This window comes from Aotus nancymaae, unplaced genomic scaffold (genome assembly GCF_030222135.1).
Source record: "Aotus nancymaae isolate 86718 unplaced genomic scaffold, 86718_ANA_hifiasm-v0.15.2.pri h1tg000003l, whole genome shotgun sequence".
In the NCBI taxonomy this organism is placed as follows: domain Eukaryota; kingdom Metazoa; phylum Chordata; class Mammalia; order Primates; family Aotidae; genus Aotus; species Aotus nancymaae.
This window is the reverse complement of record NW_026988414.1, coordinates 38,908,488-38,931,718: the sequence shown is the minus strand read 5'-3', so window position 1 is coordinate 38,931,718 and position 23,231 is coordinate 38,908,488. Positions and strand designations below refer to the sequence as shown.

At 53.4% G+C, this 23,231-nt stretch overlaps 1 protein-coding gene across 1 annotated transcript; it reads right to left on the bottom strand.

Moving 5' to 3' along the window:
- Nucleotides 1-5,068: 5,068 nt before the first annotated feature.
- On the bottom strand, nt 5,069-12,006 carry AQP3 (aquaporin 3 (Gill blood group)). The gene is made up of 6 exons (XM_012463203.2): nt 11,835-12,006; nt 7,616-7,742; nt 7,171-7,308; nt 6,703-6,821; nt 6,156-6,373; nt 5,069-6,066 (listed from the first exon to the last, which is right to left on the bottom strand). The coding sequence occupies exons 1-6, from the start codon at nt 11,940-11,942 to the stop codon at nt 5,898-5,900; spliced, it is 879 nt and encodes a 292-aa protein (XP_012318626.1). The 5' UTR covers nt 11,943-12,006; the 3' UTR covers nt 5,069-5,897.
- Nucleotides 12,007-23,231: the final 11,225 nt, after the last annotated feature.

The following is a 23,231-nucleotide window of genomic DNA, read 5'->3' as shown; positions in this document are numbered from 1 at the left end:
GCCCTCCCTTTCTCAGAAGCCTGAATTTTCTGGAGAAGGCTTAGGGTGAGAAAGAGGCTCTGGCTTTCACCTCCCCTAACACCAGGCTGTAAAGTCAAGGGGACCAATCAGGGATGGCCTGGGGACTAGCCAACAGCAGCCATTCCCCCTCAGCCAGAAGAGGCAAGGAGAGAGCAGTGTTCTAGAATGCAGGGAAAGGCAGAGCCCTGGAAAAGGCATGAATACCCTGACCTTTATCCCCCCACCCTCCCTGCCCTCTGGTTTCCTACCTATGTCTCCCATTTGCCAAACCCAACTCAAAGCCCGAGGGCAAGAAGACCCGGGAATGTTCTCATGGAGATTAGCCTCCTGAGACACAGAGCAGGAGAGAGATTGGATCTGGGGCAGATGGAGACTCTCACCCACAAGGTTCTGTGGCTGGGAAGGGCTCATTTGGAACCCAGATGATCTGCATTCAGAGCCCTTCTCCCTGAGATGCTGCAAAGTGCTCTCTGGGGAAGGGATTGAGAAGGCTGCGGTCTGGTACAGGCTCTGCAGCACTGCTCTGTGTCTCTAGATGGGACTCTAGTTTCTCCTTTACACAAAGAGGAGGTGGTCTCTCCTGGCACCCTCCACAGCCTAGGTGCCCGGACCAGACACAGCCTCTGTGTTTCCACTGCCAATCCTCCCTTACCTCAAACAAACCTGGCACCAAAGGCCAAAGCCTAGGGCATGGAGATGCTGAGTCCCTGAGGAGCCCATCCCCAGCTGCGGGGCAGACACACCCACTCCCCTGCCGCCGTGGGACTCCGAGGTTCTGCCTGCCCGGGAAGTCTCCTTCCAGTCTCCCTGGCGGCCCCAGTGTCTCCATCTCCATCTCTCCTTTCTTTGCACTACCACATTCCCAGGGCCCATAGCTCAGGGGTCCTACCCCCAGGACAGGCTTCCTCCTCCCAGAGAGGAGATGCAAGGTCCTGCTTAGGCCAGCACCCTCACAAACTGTTCCTCAGGGGATCGGGGCTGTCTCTGGCCCCTGGGGTCTCTGTACTAGGTGGAGCAGTCCTCCTGCTCCCCTTCCCACCCCACCCAACTCTACCCCACCCACGTTTTCCCAAGCCTAGAGGTGCCCCACCTAGGTTTTCAGGAAAACAAAATGAAGAGGAAAGAGAAAGGAAGGAGCTCATTACTAGGAATTAAGGAGGCCTGCCCTAGGGGAACACAAGCGGGACTGGGCTGGCAGGGAGTAGGTGCACGCAGAGATCTGCACTGAGTACACACAGAGGTGTGCTCAAGCACACTGAGAGACGGGCTCAGAGGTGTGCTCAACTACAGAGTGACGAGCTCAGAGAAACATGCAGAGATGTGGTCCAAGGGTCACAGTCACAGGATGTTCGCTTAGAGGTACACAAAGACCCAGACACAAGGCCAGGTGAGGCGGTTCATGCCTGTAATCCCAGCACTTTGGCAAAGGTGAGTAGATCACCTAAGGTCAGGAGTTCAAGACCAGGCTGGTCAACATGGAGAAACCCCATCTCTACTAAAAATACAAAAATGAGCTGAGTGTGTGGCATGCACCTGTAGTCCCACCTACTCAGGAGACTGAGGCAGGAGAACCGCTTGAACCTGGGAGGTGGAGGTTGCAGTGAGCCAAGATTGTGCCATTGTACTCCAGCCTGGGTGGCAAGAGCGAAACTCCATCTCAAAAAATAAAAAAAAGACCCAGACACACACAAAGAGTAGGCAGTGAGAGAGACTTGGAAAGAGACTGAGACATGGCCTGCCAGAAGCTTAGACCTGCAGAGACATAACCAGATACACTGAAAGAAAGACACAACCAGAAACACCAAGAAGTGCACACTTGCTGGCCAGAGGCGGTGGCTCACACCTGTAATCCCAGCACTTTGAGAGACTGAGGTGGGTGGATCACTTAGGGTCAGGAGTTCGAGACCAGCCTGGCCAACATGGTGAAACCTCCTCTCTACTAAACATATAAAAAATTAGCCAGGCATGGTGGCTCACACCTGTGGTCCTTAGCTACTTAGGAGGCTGAGGCAGGAGAATCACTTGAACCCAGGAAGCAGAATTTGCAGTGAGTGGAGATCATGCCACTACATTCCAGCCAGAGCGACAGGGAGAGACTTGGTCTCAGGGGGAAAAAAAAAAAAGTGCACACTTGCCTGTGTGCACACACACACTGAGGCAGGCACGCTAAGAAACAGGAACCAAGCTCAAGTTTCACAGAGCCTGATTTTAACCCAAGCAGATCTGAATTTGAAGGAAACATGGATTCCTCCAAAGTGGGCTGTGGAGATGGCTCAGCACAGGAAGAAGGGACAGAGGTGAGGCGGGGGATTCTCCCTCCATGTCCTCCCCAGAAAATGGATTACATGGAATGGGAGAAGATACCTTCCTAAAGGAGATGAAGAGTTGTCTTGCTAGAACTTTCTGACAGCCAGAACTGCTGGTGGAAGGTACACCTGGAGGAGGGGTGAGGAGGTGGGGAGCTGCCTCCTACCCCCGGAGGGGTCGCACAGCTGCTGCATGGCTCACATTCCTATCAGCCTCTGCCCTGACCCACTGCTCCTGGTCGGGCCTTACCCTCCCTCACGTGGCCTGACCCTCCATCCAACACGTTCCCTTGGCTGCAGCTGCATGCTGCTTTGCCCTGCATCCTGTGTGTGTGAGCCCCTCTTGTCTCCCCTCCATCTCTCCCAAGAGCCTTCTAAAGTCAGGACACTGCACACCATCACCCTCACACTTCCTCCCTCCCCTTTCTCAGGAAATTCAGAATCCGTGGAAGGAGTCTGAGGAGGAAGAGGATATTGAATTCAATGACCTTTAAAAAAAAACAGCCTTTAGCATCCTCCCTCCACTGCCTCCCCACCCCCATCTGTGGTTCTGCAGGAAAAATCATGAGATGACATTTATTGAGGATTTACCATCTGCTGGTCACTGTGTTAAGTCCTTTTCATGAATCATCTTCCATTAACTCCTCAATATCCCCCAATTGACAGATAAAGGAGGTTCAGGAAAAGAACATGACCACCCCAAGGTCACCCAGCTGCAGGAAGAATCCTAGCTGAGCCAGGAACCCAGGTTTGCCTACCTGTTAATTACTGCACCAAAAATGTTGCCACCACCCCCTGGGCTGACTGGTCAGGGTCAGCAGCAGGATTTGAAAGAAATGGGTGACAGAAGGACATGGGGCATGCTGGGGAGGACAGCCAGGTGAGGGCAGCCCAGGTGGGACTGACGTGGCTGGAATGACACTCTGCAGCCATATTCCCCTCCCAAGGTTTGTCCTTCCTCCCCCCAGGGCCTGGGAAGGGGACACTCCCTCTGGCTCAGGTTCCTCCAACATTCCAGACATGCCTCTTGGGAGCTGGGGACAAAGAAGGGATAGAAACCTAAAGTGGAATTGTCTTCTCTTCCCCTTACCTCCCCAGGCAGATTCTTGGCTGTGTGACCCTGTCTTTACCACCCACCCTCTCTGGGCCATAGTCTTAGCTATGAAGGCTGGAGAGCAAAAGCTGGCTTAGCTTCTAAAAACCATAATTCTGTCACACCCAGGGATCCTCTCGCTCCCATGGGGTTCACTCCAAGGAGGGATTAAGTAGGGGACGCCTTCCCTTGTATTTCATGAAGTTTCCCTTGATGAAATTTGAGGAGGATGTAGTAAGAAAGAAGCAAATGAGAAAAGCTTCCTGGCTCAGGTGTGCTGAGCCCCTTGCTTTTCTGGACAAGTCCAGGGTACCAGAGTCAATCAGTCCAAGCCAGTGCCTTACTGGGCACAGAGGTGCCTCAGACTGAAGAAATGAAGCAGAGCGGGAGACGGGCATGAACCCTAACCCCACGAGACAGCCTCTTCAGGATTTCGACAGCTGACCAGCTGTGGGTCTCGGTGACTTCGACAGCTGGAAGAGTGAGGCAGAGCAGGAATGGCTTCCTGGAGGAAGAGGCATTAAAGCAGGTCATGAGGACTTCAATGAGCAAAGATGTGAGTTGGGGCTTTGGAGCAAAGTCTGAAGATACAAAAACAGAGAAGCACACAAAGTAGGCTGAGGTGGATGGAACCGTGTGAGAGGAGGGGTAGGGCTGGGAGCCAGGTCCTGGAGGGCCTGAACGCCAGGTGGAGGGTTGCAGGTGGTCTCCAGATGGGTACAGAAAGCCATGGAAAGAGCCCCACTTTCAGCAGGTTTTTGTTTTGTTTCGTTTTTTTGAGACGGAATTTTCACTTTTGTTACCCAGGCTGGAGTGCAATGGTGCAATCTCAGCTCACTGCAACCTCTGCCTCCCAGGTTCAAGCAATTCTCCTGCCTCAGCCTCCCAAGTGGCTGAAACTACAGGCAACTGCCACCATGCCTCGCTAAATTTTTTTTTTTTTTTTTGTATTTTTAGTAGAGATGGGGTTTTGCCAGGCTGGCCTTGAACTCCTGACCTCAGGTGATCCACTCACCTTGGCCCCCCAAGGTGCTGGGATTACAGGTATAAGCCACTACGCCCAGCCTCAGCAGGGGTTTTGAAGAGATTCCTCTGGTTGCTGTGTGGACTGACTGGGGCAGGCCTGGAGGCAGGGAGGCTGCCAGGGAGCTGTGGCCAAGGTCTGAGTGGAGGTTATGGAGCCTGAACAGCTGCAGGTGGTGGACAATGCAGGTTCCCAGTCTGATGGGTCTCCTCCAGCAACCTGGAACTCACCACCTCCTGGGCAGCAGTTCTCCCCTTTGGACAGCTCTGCAGCAAGCTCCTCCTTGCATGGGGCTCAAGCCTTCCTGGGGTATGTGTGGGTACAGGGATTGGGAAGAAGATTCCATTCATTATGCTGGGGGTACCCGTGAGGAGGGAAGCTTGGGGGAAAGTTTGCGACCAGTGAGTTCAAACTGAGAGACTTGGCGAAGAGGCTCTCTAACCTCTCTGTATGACCCCCAGGGTAACCTGACCAGATCAGACACTCAGCCGGGCAGCCTGGGTCACTGTGGGCACAGTGAAGCTCCTTAACTGGCTCCAGAAAAGCAGCAGAGCAAGCAGAAAGATAGTTGCACAACTGGAAGTTTTAGGCACACATTTTATTGTTTTTTTTTTTTTAATATAAAAGATAAAAGACTACATTGTTGAGTAGAGGATTAAAGGAGTGAAGACCCTTTCTAACATGGGGTCTCCCAACCCCGATCCCTAAGGTTGTAACATCTGCTACATACATTCAGAACAAAACGAAAGCAAACATGAAACTTATGACCTGGACTTCACCCCACCCTACATGCCTGCATTATGACAGAAACATGTCCCACAGCTCCTACTTATGTATGTACATCCAGAGCTCCAAACCTGAGCTGTGGCCCCCGCTCCCAGCCCTACCCATATCCACCCTACCTCACAAAAGCCCATAGAAGCCCCCACTTAGAAAAAAAGGCAGACACATACATACGCAGAAACACATCTATATCTGCAGCTCCTCCATATGGAGCCCCTGAAACACACACACTCTGGCACTTTCCTCTCCTCATGCACAGATGGACAGGCTGCCTTCCCTCGTCTCTGGGCTCCCCCAGCAGCCAGAATCCCTTCCAACTGGTCCCTTGTCTTGAATAGCTGGGAAACCACACACACACGCGCACACACACACACACACGCACGCATGCATGCGCACACACCCCTGCTGCCCATTCTCTCCCCTTGGGAGACAAAAGGATGTATTGACCCAACTTCAGGTTCCACCCCAGCTTAGAGGCAGTGGCCTAAGGTGCTATTTGGGCACGGTCCAGTGGAAATCCTGAAGAGGCTGTCTCATGGGGTGAGGGTAGATAGGGAGCTTTGTAGCCTGGAAGGGTGGATCGTGAAGGGGGCTTCTTGGGAATGGCCCCTGGACAGTCAGTGGCTGCTCAAGGCCGGGGCCTCAGAGTGGGGAGATGGTCCCTGCCCACTCAGATCTGCTCCTTGTGCTTCACATGGGCCAGCTTCACATTCTCTTGCTCGGTGGAGGGTGGGGGCTGCTCCAGGTGGCAGCCGATCATGAGCTGGTACACAAAGACGCCAGCAATGGAGCCCAGGAGAGGGGACACGATGGGAACCCACCACCAATGCCGGCCGGTCCTATGGGGACAGACACTTGTGGTCAAGGATGTTGGGGGCAGTACAGAGGAGAGGCAGGCTAGGGCGAGCTGGGTGGGAGTTGTACTCACGTGAAGACTTCAGAGCCCCAGCCTGCAAGGGCAGTAAAAAGGCGGGGGCCAAAGTCCCGGGCAGGGTTGACGGCATAGCCAGAGTTGAAGCCCATGGAGGTGCCGATGACCAGGACCACCAGGCCCACGGTGAAGGCCTCCAGGCCTCGGGGAACAGGGTTGTTGTATGGGTCGACAATGGCCAGCACACACACGATGAGGGAGGCTGTGCCTATGAACTGGGGATTGGGGAGAACGGGGTAAGCAGCAGCTTCCTCCCTTTCTCTGACCCCTCCTTCCATCCCCTGCCTTCCCTCTAGCTCTTAAACTCCATCAGCACCTGCCCATGCTCTGCTCCTGAAAGCAATGGTGCTGGAATGTATGTGTGCACGAGAACCCGCTGGAGAGCCACGTTTTGTAAGTACCTGCCACATGTCCTAATGGGCATTACCCCACAGATCGAGAAACCCTGTTACAGTCAAGGAGTCCTGTCCCCCAGCCAGCCCATGAGCTACCAAGGCAGCTCAGTCCCTTCCCTGTATTCCCCTCACACATCCCCAGCCCATACCTGGTCAAAAAAGCCATTGATCATATCTAAGTGTCCAGAGGGATAGGTAGCAAAGATGCCAGCTGTGCCATTGGGGCCCGAAACAAAAAGCTGGTTGTCGGCAAAGCTCCAGATTGCATCTGGTGACAGATTAGACCCAGAGTGAGTGAGGGGAGAGGCCTGAGCCCAGCCTCCTCTCTCGGGTGGGCCCTCTCCACCTTCCCAGGGGTTATGGGTAAGTGTCAATACTGCTGTATTGCAGCGGGTAGAGGGGGTGGCATGGGGTGGGGTGGAGGGCCTGAGACTCTGTTGTTGCCCAACTTGTTTCTTTCCCCTTATGCCCCCCACCTTGGCCCCGTGCATGAATGAGTGAGTCATGAGCCTGGGGCCTGGGCAAGCCCTAGCCGTCTGTCATCAAAAGGCCCAATGCCAGCAGGTCCTGAACATAGGGAGGGGGTAGAGGAGGAGGACAGGGTGGGGAATGCTTACCGTAATACAGCCCAAAAACAATTCCAGCACCCAAGAAGGCTCCCAGCGTCTGTGCCAGGGTGTAGATGGGCAGTTTGATCCAGGGCTCACGAGCCAGGAAGCACATGGCAAAGGTCACAGCAGGGTTCAGGTGGGCCCCTGGGCAGAGGGGACGCGGGACATGTTAGCTGCAGCCTGCCACAGTCGGGAGGCTAGAGTCCCCTGAGAAGGGGTGCAGAGAGGGGTTCCTTGCACAGGATGACAGTTGGTCTATGTAACAGGCCAACCGATAATCACTGATTCCAAGGTGAGAGTCGAAGGTTCTAAGTGTCAAGTTTCTTTTCCACCCTTCTTTCCCAAGGGGCCAAAGCGGAGGCCACAGCTATGACCTGCCCTTAGGAATGTCAGGACATCTAGTGGGAATGCTATTGAGGGCCAAGGGCTAGGGGCAGGGTTAAGACCTTACCAGAGACCTGGCCAGCGATGAGGATGCCCAGGGTGACAGCAAAGCCAAAGGCCAGGTTGATGGTGAGGAAACCACCGTGGGTGCCCCGGCTGAGCACGACCTGGGCCACAGAGCCACAGCCAAACATCTGTCAGGAAGAAGAACAAGGCAGGGAGGGTGAGCCAGAAGGAAGGCATGAAGCCAGCAACCTGCCCACCCACCCCCACCACTGGGAGGACAAGAGCCCTTCCTGGAACCAAACCCAAACCCCTTTGGCTGCAATTGCACTCTCCAGAAAAAGGACACATGCTTTCCCACCCCCACTGTCCCAACCCTAACAAAAGGGCCTTATGCAAAGGGCTAGAAGCAGGGCCTGTGACTGAGACCCCAGAAGATGACTGAACCATCTTCACTGATGTTCCTTGAATCCCAGCAGGAGTAGGTGTCAGGAAACAGCTTTCACCTTAGCACAGTTTACCTGTAGACCTTCAGGCCTAGACCATAGAGGTGAGGAGCCTCTCACTCATCCTCTAGCTGCCCCAAAGAAAACCTCATGTGGGCCACACACAGTGGCTTACACCTGTAATCCCAGCACTTTGGGAGGCTGAGGCAGGGGGATCACCTGAGGTCGGGAGTTTGAGACCAGCCTGATCAACATGGAGAAATCCCCTCTCTACTAAAAACATAAAAATTAGCCAGGCATGGTGGCAGGCGCCTGTAGTCCCAGCTTCTCAGGAGGCCGAGGCAGGAGAATCACTTGAACCCAGGGAGCAGAGGTTGCATTGAGCCAAGATCGCGCCATTGCACTCTAGCCTGGGTGACAGAGCAGGACTCCATCACAAAAAAAAGAGTTAAAAAGAAAAGCTGAGAGGCTGGGCGCGGTGGCTCACGCCTGTAATCTCAGCACTTTGGGAGGCCGAGGCAGGTGGATCATGAGGTCAAGAGATCGAGACCATCCTGGTCAACATGGTGAAACCCCGTCTCTACTAAAAATAAAAAAAATTAGCTGGGCACGGTGGTGCGTGCCTGTAATCCCAGCTACTCAGGAGGCTGAGGGAGGAGAATTGCCTGAACCCAGGAGGCGGAGGTTGCGGTGAGCCGAGATTGCGCCATTGCACTCCAGCCTGGGTAACAAGAGCGAAACTCCGTCTCAAAAAAAAAAAGGAAAGCTTATGTGGTGGTGGTGGTGGTGGCAATGGCGGGTACAAATAGGGAGGAGATCAGAAGTGAGGTAAATCCACTGCTCCTGAATCCAGGAGATCAGAGACCCAGCCCTCGCCATATCCCCCTCTCAGCACCCTCCCCTTCCTTTGCCTGTCCCTGTTCCAGCGCCTCCTCTCTCCACCCACAACCTCTCTGCTCTCAGGGGTCCAGATTCCCCACTCAGATTTGGAGGTCCAACAGACAGGGATTGGAATGGCTCCTCTCACTATTCCCAGTCTGGGACCCAGGGCAGTAGAAATGAAGAGATCGGTTCCAAGGGCCCTGGTGTTCTGCAAATATAGAACATAATAGAGCCAGCTGTAGTGGCTCACACTGGTAATCCCAGCACTTTGGAGGCTGGGATGGGAGGATCACTTGAACCCAGGAGTTTGAGACCAGCCTGGGCAACACAGTGAGAACCTATCTCTGTGGGTTTTGTTTTTTTTTTTTTTTTGAGACGGAGTTTTGCTCTTGTTGCCCAGGCTGGAGTGCAGTGGTGTGATCTTGGCTCACTGCAACCTCTGCCTCCCGGGTTCAAGTGATTCTCCCACCTCAGCCTCTCGAGCAGCTGGGATTACAGGCATGTGCCACCACACCTGGCTAAATTTGTATTTTTAGTAGAGATGAGGTTTCTCCGTATTGGTCGGGCTGGTCTTGAACTCCCGACCTCAGGTGATCCGCCTGCCTTGGCCTCCCAAAGTGCTGGGATTACAGGCGTGAGCCACTGTGCCCAGCCTTGTCTCTACTTAAAAAAGAAAAAGCACGTACTATGTCTGTTGTTCAAGCCTGTTCCCTTTGTTCAAACCTGAAAATACTTCTGCAGCAGCTGTGAGGAGTTGTTGCACTGAGCACCCTGAGTGTCCCTCAAAGCTGCTCCAACGCCTTCCCCAGGTCTCTTCTCACACCTGCTCATAACTAAAGGTTTTATGCCCACAGAGCAGGCAGTTTCCAGGATCTGTGCTAAGGGCCCTGTTTATTCTGACGGGTCAGTGCCTGTTTTACTAGATTGTTAAGCATTTTGATTATCATCCCAGAAAGACCAAGAGATAATGCAAAACTCAGCAGCAATGACATGGGGCAAAGGTGTGCAGGCCAGTGAGAGCAAAGATCAGAGACTGCAGGTGTATGTGTGAGGAGAGGTGGTGGGAGACAGGCATGTGGGGGTCTGGGGTGACCTGCCCTGCTTGGCAAGCCCTGGCCTCAGCTCCTTACCTGCCAGAGGCTCAGACCTGGCTCCATCCCAGGAGGCCTTGGAGGGAGGAGCTGTCAGAGCCAGTTCCACCACCTTGAGGCTAATCTTCCTCTTCCTCTCCCACCCCCCTGCCCCAAGTTCTTGGCCAGCACCTGCCCCCTCCCCTTGCGCCAGGTATCTCAGAGAAAGGGGCTTTCTTCACCCCAAAGCCAACCCTGACTCTGCCACTGCAAGCCTAGGCTCCCAACACACAGGTGTGCAGGCAGGCACTCACCTACCACACAGGGACCCCCAGGCCTGGCCCCTTCAGTTCATACAGTCCTTGAAGTTCTGCTTCTCACTGATATCCAACACCTTACATCCATCTGAGCCTGTCAGCCTTCTCCACAAATTTAACACCCTTCTTTTGTGGTCTGGAATAAGCCTGATGATCCTGGGGCTCAGTGGGAGAACTAACTGCTCCTTTGTGGGAGAGTGAACTGAGACTTGGGAGGGAATGAGGAGGCCCCTCTAGGAAACTAGAAGCCACCATTGTCCCCTGGCCTGGCTGCTGTAAAACAGGTGGCTGGACTCAGGACTCAGATAGGAGTAGGGGCTCCAAGGCAAGAGGGTGATAAGGCCACCTCCCATTGCCTTCTTGGTACAGGAGAGAGGGGGTAGGGCTGGCTGATAGGACCACTCATGGGAGGCTGTGGTTAAAATGTCCCCCTGTGGCTTCCCAACTTCTATTCTCGGAAGCCAGAAGCGGGTCTCAGCTGCCCTCTGCCCACAGATCCTGCTCCTCCCCGACTTGGGGAGCCCTACTTGCCCTTAGTTAAGCGTCCTAGTCCACAGTGGGCCAGCTGCTCTATACTACCTAGGGCTGGGGCAGGAATGGAGTAACCCACCCACTGCAATGTAGAGGCTGAACCCAGAGGAAAAAAGCAGGTGTAACCACATGAGTGGCTGAAAATCAGCAAGTAACTGGGACAGGAAATAAAACCATAACTGGTGTGTCTGCCAGACCTAAGAAGTGCAAACAGAGCCACCTAGAACAAAACCAGGGTGAAACGGATGTCACCAAGGAGTAACTAGGACTGAGGAGTAACCCAGCCAGGGAAATAACTCACTCAGAGAACCCACAGAGTAACCAAGAAGCCAGGGAATAACCAAAATGTTTGCAGCCTTCTGCACAGATGCTGACAGCATCTGTGTGGGTAACAGATAGGGTCTGGTGGTCGCTCAGCAGCAGGGGAGCAACTTTAGACACCTGTCCTCTGTGTCTGGGCCAACCTTTCTCCCACCCTCCTACTATCAGGATCTGCCTCCCTTCCCGCTTTGCTGTTTGCAGCCCATGTGGCCTCCGCCCTCTGCTCCAGCCCGTGGCAAACTGTCCTCACTCACTGCAACTTTTGGACTTTTTGAGGCTTAATTATTCATTAGAGGCCAGACGCCCAGGACCCAAATAACCTAATAATGGTTCATTTGCCTCCATCCCCTCCCCTGCCTCTGGGGGCTGGGACTCTGGGAAGCTGGAGGGCTGTGGGAGGCTGGAGAAGTGGCTGGCAGTCCCAAACTGTCCCCAGCCTGTGGGCTTAGTCACTTGTGGGAGGGTAAACGATCGGCGCTGTCACTGAGGAGTAGCAGCTGTCATTCTGGCAAGAATCGGAGCTGTCAGAGATGGGGTTAGAACCATGGGGAAGAGGACTTTGGAAGTCAGCCTGACCCTCCAGGGTTTAGCGTGGTGGTCAGAGCTGGGGAGGTGGGTCCAGGCTACCTTGGAAAGCACAGTCCCTTTGGGGAAGTGAGGGTTTGGGGAGTGCAAGGGCTGGAGAGAAAAGGGCTTCCTCGGCTCCCTCCACTCACCACGAGGATGAGGGTCCCCAGGCACTCGGCCAGCGCCTGGCGGAGCAGCCGGTAGCGGATGTGGAGCATCTCCCCGCAGCGGGACACCAGCTCCTTCTGTCGACCCATGGCGGGGCAGGCGGCGGCGCTGTCGGGCGGGCACGGGCAGCGGGAGGCACCAGGCGCAGCGAGCAGCGGCCTCCAGAGCAGGTGGCGCCCTTTATAGCAGCGCGCGGGAGGCCTGGGCCCCGCCCGCCCTGCGGTCCCGCCCTGCAGCCCTGGAGCGCGGAGGAGTGGGCGCCCCCGCGACCCTGCCCCACCTCGGCTGAGAGGCTGGGGCGGAGTCCGGGTGGAGGGAGCTGGTGAAGAAGGTGGCAGAGGGTGGCGGGTGCGGGTCTGGAGTGTAAGGAGCTTCGAGGGAGGGGTGGACCTCGGAGGGCACTTAGAGGAGGGGGCGTCATGGGGCTGAGAGGCTTAGGCAGATCTGAGAGCCAATGGTGGGAGTATAGGCAGGGTTCAGGACCATGGCTGGAGAGGAGGCAGCTGTCATAGAGACCACCTGGGCCACCCCAACTCCTTGGGGGCGGGAGGAGACCTGTCAGAAAGGAACTGGCCTCATCTCTCCAGGATGACTAGACCCAACAGGTTTTTAATTCAGGGCAGGAGGGGGGCCCCAACTGAGAAGAGACCCTGTCTCTTCTGTGAGGACAGATAGGCATGGACCCTTCAAGGGGACAGCCTGTGTCGAGGAGGCAGCAGTCTAGACCCAGCTGGGCACACAGATGCATGTGCTGAGTTCCAGCGAGACTTCATGGACCCTTCTCCTTGTGCTGTGAGCACCTACTGTGTGGTATGTCCTGGCCAGCTATGTCCACCGCTGTGTCCACACATGGTGGATGTCCTGTGTGCCTGATCATATGGCTGGGCATTCCTCGTGGCTGTGCACATGCCTATTGAACATGGCTGAGTTACCTGAGCTGGTCACACGTGTACCTGCATGCATTGCTCTCATGGCTCCAGAGGCTGAGCTACAGTTGCCCTGACATGCCACATGCCACATGCTTGCCAGCAGGGTGAGTCCCAGCTGTTTTTAACCCTCTCTCCTCTCCCATCTGGCTTATCCCTGGCCAAGGAAAAGTTGTTTTTTGTTTGTTTGTTTGTTTTTTGAGATGCAGTCTCGCTCTGTCGCCTAGGCTGGAGTGCAATGGCCCAATCTTGGTTCACGGCAACCTCCGCCTCCCAGGTTTAAGTAATTCTCCTGCCTCAGCCTCCCAAGTAGCCGGGATAACAGGCACACACCACCATGCCCAGCTAATGTTTGCATTTTTAGTGGAGATGGGGTTTCACCCTGTTGACCAGGCTGGTTTCAAACTTCTGACCTCAAGTTATCTACCCACCTCTGCCTCCCAAAGTGCTGGGATTACAGGTGTGAGCCACTGCACCTGGGAGTCTGTCTCTTTAAACCAACTTAATTGTGGGGGAGTCAGCCACATCTGAGGGGGACCATGGGAAACCTTGCACTCGCGCGCGTGCGCTCTCTCTCTGCTCTCTCTCTCTCAAGGGATAGGATCTTGCTCTGTCACCCAGGCTGTGGTGCAATCATAGCTTACTGTAGCCTTGAACTGGGCTCAAGCAATCCTCCCACCTCAGCCTCCAGACTGTGCTACCATGATACTTAGCTAATTTCTTAAAATTTATTGTAAAAACAAGGTCTTGCTATGTTGCTCAGGTTAGTCTCAAATTCCTGACTTTAAGTAATCCTCCCACCTCAGCCTCCCCAAGTGCTACCTTGCCCTCTATGCTGCTTTTAACAAGAAACATCCGGTGGCCTGGGAGCAAAGAACATGCCTTCACACCAGGCTTCTATGGCAGCATTGCCAGAGGAGATCAAATAAATCATTTTCCAGAGGGACTTAATCCAGGTGAGCTAATGATCCTGAAGACTTGTCCCTTGAGGAATGGCTATGAGAAATAAGGGCTCCCGGTCAAGCATGGTGGCTCACACCTGTAATCCCAGCACTTTAAGAGGCCAAGGCAATGGATCACCTGAGGTCAGGAGTTCAAGACCAGCCTGACCAGCATGATGAAATCCCATCTCTACTAAAAATGCAACAAATTAGCCAGGTGTGGTGGCAGACACCTGTAATCCCAGCTATTCAGGAGGCTGAGGCAGGAGAATAGCTTGAACCCGGGAGGAGGAGGTCTCAGTGAGATCACACCACCTGGGTTCAAGCAATTCTCCTGCCTCAGCTTCCCAAGTAGCTGGGATTACAGGCATCCACCACCACGCCCGGCCAATTTTTTTTTTTTGCGTGTGTGTGTATATATACATATATATTTTTTAATTAATTAATTTTTTTTTTTTTTGGTAGAAACAGGGTTTCACTATGTTGGCCAGGCTGGTCTCAAACTCCTGACCTCAGATGATCCACCCATCTCCGCCTCCCAAAGTGCTGGGATTACAGGCATGAGCCACTGTACTCGGCCTAAATAGGCATATTAAGAGAGAAAAAAAAAGAAATAAGGGCTCCCAGTCTAGAGGTGGTTCATGCCCAAGAACATGGGTTTAGCAATATACATAAAGTAGATTCACATACATGCAGGCCCTTGTGCATACACACACACAAACACACAGACACACACATACACCCTGTGGCTTGCAGTCACACTCTTGCCTATCAACACTGAGCTCTGCTCCATGCTCAGGGATCCTGTTCACATGAGAGCCTCGACTTGGGCTCACACATACATAGAACCCCCACATGAGGATTCTAATGACCCTTGACCCAGAAACATACACCCCACCCTCCAAGCCTCCCTGGGCTGGGAGGTTCCATGGTGAATCAGGGAGCCATCACTGAGTACCTGCCCACTGGCCCCACTGCCAGCCTGTGACTCAAGACAGAACCATAGACTCCTGGTGCCAGAGCCCAGATCACAGGATATGGGAGTGGCAGAGCACCCCTGCCATGCTGCCCCCTATTCTCCCCACCCTATAATGTGCTTCCAGCCCATCCTTGTCTCGAGTGGAGCTGCAAAGGCAGCACGGGGCAGAAACTGGCAAGGGACTCCTCAATGCTGAAAGAAAATGGGGAACCCCAGCCCACAACACCCCATCCTCACCCTGTCCCATCCTGGGCCTGCTGGCATTCAAATCTAGCCTGGGAACCAGAACAAGGGAGAAAAACAGGGACAGCTCTTCCACCAGCAGGCACAAGCAAGGCTCCTACACACACTTCTAATTTTTCTTTCTTTTCCTCTTCCCTTATAAAAGCAAACTGCAGCCGGGCACGGTGGCTTATCCCTGTAATCCCAGCACTTTGGGAGGCCGAGCCAGGCAGATCATTTTAGGAACGGAGTTCAAGACCAGCCTGGATAATATGGTGAAACCCCATCTCTACTAAAAATACAAAATTTAGCCAGGCACGGTGGCATGCACCTGTAATCCCAGCTACTTGGGAGGCTGAGGTAGGAGAATTGCTTGAACCTGGGAGGCAGAGGTTGCAGTGAGCCGAGATTGTGCCATTCCACTCCAGTCTGGGCAACAAGAGTGAAACTCTGTCTCAAAAAAAAAAAAAAAAATTAGCCAGGCATGATGACAGAAAAAAAAAAATTAGCTGGGCATGGTGGCAGGCTGAGGCAGGAGAATCTCTTGAGCCCAGGAGGCAGAGGTTGCAGTGAGCAGAGGTCGCACCACTGCACTACAGCCTGGGCAACAGAGCAAGACTCTGTCTCAAAAAGCAAGCAAACAAAAAGCAACCTGCACACACATCTGTCTGCGTTCACCTCACATGGGTTTTCTCATGGGCTGCACCAGGAAGGAGCTAGTCACACACAGCTGTGGATTTGTATGTCTTATTCATGTCCAGAAGCATTTACACATACGCAGCTACATGTACTCACCCATATATGCATGCATGTATGTGCCTATCTATTATCCTGACCGCAGTTCACCATAGAGCATCTTTGCGATACCCTCCAGTCAATGCAGCCGCATGCCAAGGCAGTTGTTTTAGTTATCGGAACAAGGGCTGGGTCTTAATACCTTTGTTGCCCCCGTCCCCTCCATTAGGGCCCAACCTTCAGGACCATGACTCTGTGAACTCCCACCAAACTCATTCATGTCCACAGCTCATGTGTATACACACGTTCATACATATACATACACACACACACACATTGGAATGGCTAGAACTGGAGCTGAGAAGATATGGGTAGGTTTTCTTGCTTCTTAGTGGATGTGAGAGGACTCTAGCTGGAGGAAGGGGATGGATGCAATACCTTCCAAGGGCCCCTTATTCCTGTCAGCCCTCCTTGGGTCACCTGGGATGGAAAGGGGTCAGGATCTGAGGATGTCTGTGCAGAAGCATCGGGCTGGCCTGAGCTGGGGGCGGGCAGAAGGCCACGGCTTAATTGTGTGACGTGGGAGCAGCATTCCCATTGTAGTCAATGCGGTTGGCGCCCCCTAGAGCTGAAGGCGGAAGAAAGCATGGCCCGACAGAGAAGAGATTGAGCTTGGTGAGCAGCCCTCTGAGTCACTGCTTTTCCAGAGTCCTCTGGCTTCCTCTTGTGCTTTGGGAAGGAAAGCCGGGGTGCAGGCTGGGAGCCAGCCCACCTGGGTGCTCTGGGAGGAGGCAGATGAAGAGGTTCTTCCTCCTCCCAGGGCACATCTTGAGCAAGGCCTGTGTCTCACCTGGGCGGGAGGGCTGAGCCAGGGAAGGGGCCTGAATAGCCCATCCATCCCGTGGGAGGCCATGACTTGGTTAAGGTCAGAGCTGGAAGAGTGGGTTCCCAGGCAAGGGAAGGGCTAAGTATGCAAGTCCCAGCCTGCTGGACCAGAGGGGCTGGCTGGGGCCCTTTAACGGGTGGGAGTGCCACACTTTTCGTTTCCTGACCCCAAACCCTTTCTGCCTGAATGGGAACAGCCTGAACCAGCAAAGAAAGAGACCTGGACCTTCCTTGCTGTTAGTGAGTCAGAGGTGGGGGTGGAGACATAGAAAGCTACTCACTCTAGAGAACCCCTAACCTCTTCCAGAGCATTGCAGTCGGGTGGGGGAGGGGCAGAACAAAGCGTACATCTGGACATATTCTCGTTTAGAAAGCACTTCCTCCCCCTTTGCAAAACAACTCCCAGAAATGGGTGTATTTTTCCCATTTCACAGATGACAAAACTGAGATTTAGAGAGAAACTGAGTGACCACCTGCTAAGGTCACTCAGCCACTGAGTGCTGAGCCAGGATTCAAACCCCATGGGGATGGGGAAGACAGGTGAAGAGGTCAGGGAGACCAGGGAGTCTGAGACAGGGGGAGCAGGGAGACCTGGCACAGAACCCCACTGAGTCCCTCCATACTCGACCTCACTTTCCAGAGAGGCCACTGTTGAACACTCTTCCTGCTTCTAGGGTTCAAGGGTGGGGGGCTGGCTGTGAACTGGAATCAGGAGTGGAGAGCAGAGGTGAATGGCCCTATTCTGAGCATCCCCAGACTCCCCCTCCTGAGCCAACACAGCTACCCCCATCTTTACACAGGTGACCTGGGGGAGAGACCCTGAATACAACTGCTCCAGCTTGGCCTTGAGAAAAATCAACCTTTGACCCATATCCTGGGGACTCTGGGTTCACAGCCTGGTGTCCCTGACCTGCCCTCAGCAGCCTTTGAGGGCTCAGGACAGCTGAGGGTCATGTTGAGACAGCAGAGCAATAGGAAGGAGGCTTAGACCTAGTGGTCGAGGAAGGGTGCAGAGTCCTAGGGACTAGGCTGATGGGGACACAGCTCTCTTGCACACCCAGAATTGAGCTCCAGGCTTGGCTTGGCCACTGAACAGTCAGGTCACCTAGACGGCTCTCTTTCCCCACCCCTGCAGAGTCTCTCTCAGCTTCTTCATCTGTCATCTGGAGGTTTCAGTTGAAGGGGGCCCCACCTCCAGGGCCTTTGTAAGAATCAAAGAATATTATAGATGTTTCAGGCTTTGAAAACTGTACTACACAGTCAATAAAGAAAGGTTTGTGGCTGGGCGTAGTGGCTCGTGCCTGTAATCCCAGCACTTTGGGAGGCCGAGGCAGGTGGATCACCTGAGGTCAGGAGTTCAAGACTAGCCTGGTCAACATGGTGAAACCTCGTCTCTACTAAAAATACAAAAATTAGCCAGGCGTGATGATGCACATCTGTGATCCCAGCTACTCAGGAGGCTGAGGCAGGAGAATCACTTGAGCCCAGGAAGTGGAAGCTGCAGTGAGCCAAGATTGTGCCACTGCACTCCAGCCTGGGCAACAGAGTGAGACTCTATATCTCAAAAAAAAAAGAAAAAATGAAAGGTTTGTGTCAAAAGCTATCCCTTTAATCACAGCCACATTTCCTCATGTGTGAATATCCATGTGCATCCACACACATTTAGCTGTGTGTGCCTGCATGTGTCCATGAGGCCTCATGTGTACATCTCCTTGTGTGCCCATGTCTAGGCCAGGCTGTGGGTCTGGGTCATGTGTTTATAAAAACCAGAGATAGGAGATGGGGATCTGTTGAAAGGTCTAGAGATAAGCTGCTGGACATTTGGGCCTGCCCCATGCCAGCCTCAGGGAAAAGGTGTTAGTGACATGGAGTTGGCATAGACCAGTCATCACTGTGACAGGCCTAGGGGGTCTGGAGAGCTCTGGTTCACACCTCAGGAACTGGATGCCTGGAGCCCCTAGGTTTTCTGATTTCCCATCTCCATCCTCACTGGCAGGAAAGCTTCTAGAACCAGGAGAGGGTTGCTTAAGAGGATGAGGGGTCAGGACCAGAGATCAAGGAGGAAAAGAAAGCTCACAGGCTTCCTAGGTAGCGTAAACTGGGGCCCAGCATTAGCCTGGCCGCTGCAGCCAGGAAGGGTGCATGGAGCATCATTTGGGCTGGGCCAATCAGAGGGCTTACTAGAGGAAGAAACATTTGGCTGGGGATTTTATGGAGGGTTTTCCGGGTGACAGACTACAGGTCCAGGCTCTAGCAGGGCTGACTGCCTGCCTGGGAAGGATGAGATCAGCAGCAAGGAGACTAGGAAAGGACTTGGGTAGTGTGGGAAGGGCCTTGGGTTTCATACTGACGACTGGAAGCTTACCCAGGGCCAAAGAGCTTAGATTTTTTTTTTTTTTTTTTTTGAGACGGAATCTCACTCTGTCACCCAAGCTGGAGTTCAGTGGCACAATCTCTGCTCACTGAAATCTCCGACTCTCGGGTTTAAGTGACTCTCCTGGCTTAGCCTCCTGAGTAGCTGGGATTACAGGAGTGTGCCACCACACCCAGCTAATTTTTGTATTTTTAATACAGATGGGGTTTGTCAGGCTGGTCTCAAACTCCTGACCTTGTGATCCACCCGCCTCGGCCTCCCAAAGTGCTGGGATTACAGGCGTGAGCCACTGCGCCTGGCCAGAGCTTAGATATTCTTTAAGCCCTGAAGCTCTGAGGAAGCCTTTACAGAGACTGCTGCAGCTGGAGGTGGGGAGAAAGAAGCCAAGGGGGCAGAGCCCTGGCCCCTACCATCCATTTTACATTAGGGTTCTTTTTTTTTTTTTTTTTTTTTTTTTTGAGAGAGAGTTTCACTTTTGTTGCCCAGGCTGGAGTACAATGGCACGATCTCAACTCACTGCAACCTCTACCTCCCGGGTTCAAGCGATTCTCCTGCCTCAGCCTCCCGAGTAGCTGGGATTACAGGAGTGTGCCACCACACCCAGCTAATTTTTGTATTTTTAATACAGATGGGGTTTGTCAGGCTGGTCTCAAACTCCTGACCTCGTGATCCACCCACCTCGGCCTCCCAAAGTGCTGGGATTACAGGCGTGAGCTACCGCTCCCAGTCTCACATCAGGATTCTGAATGAGATTACAATCGATAAATGTGCCACCACTAAGAACAGTGGCTAATGAGAACCCTGAAGGTTTTAATCAGGGGAGTGACAGGGTCTCTATCTGCCATTTAGAAGGACTTCTTCAGCTGCTGAGTGGAAGACGGGTTGGAAGAGAGAGACAGGCTGGAGGCCTGGGAGGAGGCCACAGAGGAGGATGCAAGGCCACATGCCCAGGTGGAAGGAGAAGGGTTTAGGAGGCAGAGTGAGGAGGGCAAGTTGGCAAGCAGCTGAAGAAATTGAAGGGGGGCAGAACTGGGTGGACAGGAACCTGAGGTGGGGGCCAAGGAGCCAGTAGGACAGTGGGTCTCCAAAAGGCCTGTGGCTAAGTGCAGGGGGTGAGGGTGAGGGGTAGGGAGGAGGTGGCAGGAGGAGGCTATGCATTTGTCAAACCAGAAAGATGATGGGTGTGCATGAGCCCCAGTACACTCTACTCTCAGGCCATTGCAGCGTGCTGGCTAATTATAGGGGAACTACTAGCAACCCACCCCAGGGGAGAGGAGTCAGGGGAAGAATCCAGGAGAGGGAGCAGGCCGCAGCAAGAGATTCCAAAGTCAGACTTCAAGAATGACTTCCTGAGAGTTTTGAGACCAGGGGTTGGTGAGAACTGGGCTCCAGAGAGACCCCATAGGTTGGGAGATGGGGGTGGGGGCATTGTGGAGGGAGACTGGGGAAAGGCCAGGATGCCATAACTATCTTTTTCATCCAAACTGTTGGTCATCAAGTGGAACTGAGGCTGGCTCTCAGTGCTTCCTTGTCCCTTCAGGCAGGGCCTACCTTGGCCTCTTCAGTCCTTAGGAGACCCAAGCCCTGTCCTGTGGAGGTTTCCAATCTGGGAGAATAGCTGGGTCCTGCTTTTGAGCTCCCAGGCCAGGGAACAGAGATTTTTTTTTTTTTTTTTTTTTTTTGAGACCAAGTCTCGCTCTGTCACCAGGCTGGAGTGGAATACTGCAATCTTGGCTCACTGCAACCTCCGCCTCCCAGGTTCAAGTGCTTCTCCTGCCTCAGCCTCCCAAGTAGCTGGGACTACAGGTGCGCACCATCACGCCCAGCCAATTTTTGTATTTTCATAGAGATGAGGTTTTACCATGTTGGTCAGATGGTCTTGATCTCTTAATCTTGTGATCTGCCCACCTCAGCCTCCCAAAGTGCTGGGATTACAAGCATGAGTCACCATGCCCGGCCAGGGAACAGAGATGATTTAGGCTTGAGCTGAGGTTGACCAGAATGCTCATACACCCCTCTCCCCCAAAACTGCACTCCCCCAATCCTTCACCCTGCTCCTCTTGGTTGCTGATAAAAGCTGCATTCAAAAGCCTTGGGCAGGCTGCGCTTGGTGGCTCATGCCTGTAATCCATGCACTTTGGGAGGCCAAGGTGGGTGGATCACAAGATCAGGAGTTCGAGATCAGCCTGGCCAGCATGGTGAAACCCCATATCTATTTAAAAAAAAAAAAAAAAAAAAAAAGCCTTGGGCAGGCCAGATGCAGTGGCTCACATCTGTAATCCATGAACTTTGGGAGGCCAAGGCAGGTGGATCACCTGAGGTCAGAAGTTTAAGAGCAGCCTGGCCAACATGGTAAAACCCCCTTCTCTACAAAAATACAAAAATTAGCCGGGCATGATGGCGGGTGCCTGTAATCCCAGCTATTCAAGAGGCTGAGGTAGGGGAATTGCTTGAACCTAGAAGGCAGAGGTTGTAGTGAACTGAGATTGCACTACTGCACTCCAGCCTGGGCCTCTCAAAAGAAAAAAAAAAACCCTTGAAGCCGTGGGAAGAAGGAGAGGGGGTTGGGTTGGCAAGCAGCCCAGAACAGGTGAGGCTCCTGGCTTTTCCCTCCTCCCCTGCCCCATGGAAGAGATCTGCAGCTCAGGCCTCTCTAATCCTTTCTTCCTTCACACCCCACCCCTTGGCCCCAGGAAAGCCAGGTTCAGTAGCAGGTGACTTGCCTGGAGCCAGGACACCTAGAATCTCAGTAGCTGTACCCCCCCAAGTCTCTGTGTGACCCTAGACAAGTTCCTACACCTCTCGGCCTGATATCAACAGGAAATTATCCTCCCCACTCATTTCTGAAGTAGAAGAGGAAGTCTTCTTCTGGTTTGAAACAACCTTCTTCTTGGTCCCCCTTAGTTCCCTGGGGCAGTGTGAGATGCCTCCTCCTCCCTCTCAAGGACAGATGAGTAGTTGGCCTTTCCTGTGAAGGGTAGGGGTGACTCATGTGCCCCAGGCTTCCCCTCGCCCTTATCACTCACCTGGATTAATCTGTGACTCATAAAGCAAGTACCAGATGTTGGGGGGTTACCTGTAAACTTGGGGGAGGGGGTTGGCTAGCCACCATGTGACAGGGACTGAGCAGCCCTGAGGACTCATTGACTGTAATATGCTATATGGACTCCTTAGGCTTTTGGGTCTTACTCTTTTCACTCAAAGTATGGAGCTGGGCAAAGGAAAATAGGATCTTCAGCTAACAGGATTCTGGGGTAGAGGAGGTTGTCAGAAAGGAGGACCTTTGTTGGGTTCACTAAATGGAACTACGCAGAGAGGCTGAGATCAGTCAGAACAGGGGGAAACGGTATTCTAGCACTTTGGGAGGTCAAGACTGGAAGATCACTTGAGACTGGGAGTTTGAAAGCAGCCTGGACAACATAGTGAGACCACTGTCTTAAAAAAAAAAAAAAAAAAGCCGGGCATGATGGCTCATGCCTGATCCCAGCACATTGGAAGGCCAAGGCAGCCAGATCACTTGAGGTCAGGGGTTTGAGACTACCCTGGTCAACATGGTGAGACCCTATCTCTACTAAAAATACAAAAAGTTAGCCAGGGGTGGTGGCAGGCGCCTATAATCCCAGCTACTCAGGAGACTGAGGCACGAGAATTGCTTGAACCTGGGAGGCGGAGGTTGCAGTGAGCCGAGACCATGCCATTTAACTCCAGCCTGGGCAAGAGCAAAACTCTTGTCTCAAAAATAAAAAAGAAAGAAATTAGACCCTGGGCTTCCTGCCCACCCACCTCCCCAGTGGACCTGGAGCAGGGAGAACAGGAAGGGATGGTGCAGCGCCTCAGGGTTCTAAATTCTCAGTCCTCTTCCCTTGTCACTGGGCACTGGTCAGCTGACAAAGCCATTACCATGCCTATTTTATGGGTCAGAAGACTGATCCCAGCAAAGGTGACTGACATGCCCAGGGCCATGTAAGTTGGCAGGGCCGGGCTTGGTTCCCACTGGGACGGGTAACTGCACCTCTTAGAGGCACCTGCTATAGTCCTGCCTGGGGGCAAACTTCACCCCCTCCCCCATGGGGATAATCCAGAGCTGAGTTTGTGAAGGTCCTGAAGCTGTAGGCAACTGACTTGGGAATGCAACAGGCCAGCAACCCCTGGCCTTCCCAGGAGCCCATGAAGGGACTGTGGACAAATAGTCCAAGGGACCAAGGAAGAGCCAAGGATGACCATGAACCATGGGGCTCCACTAGGGATGGGATTACATTTCACTCCCTGAAAATAAAGCCTGGCATGGTGATGCTTGAAGCTTACGAATGAATAGC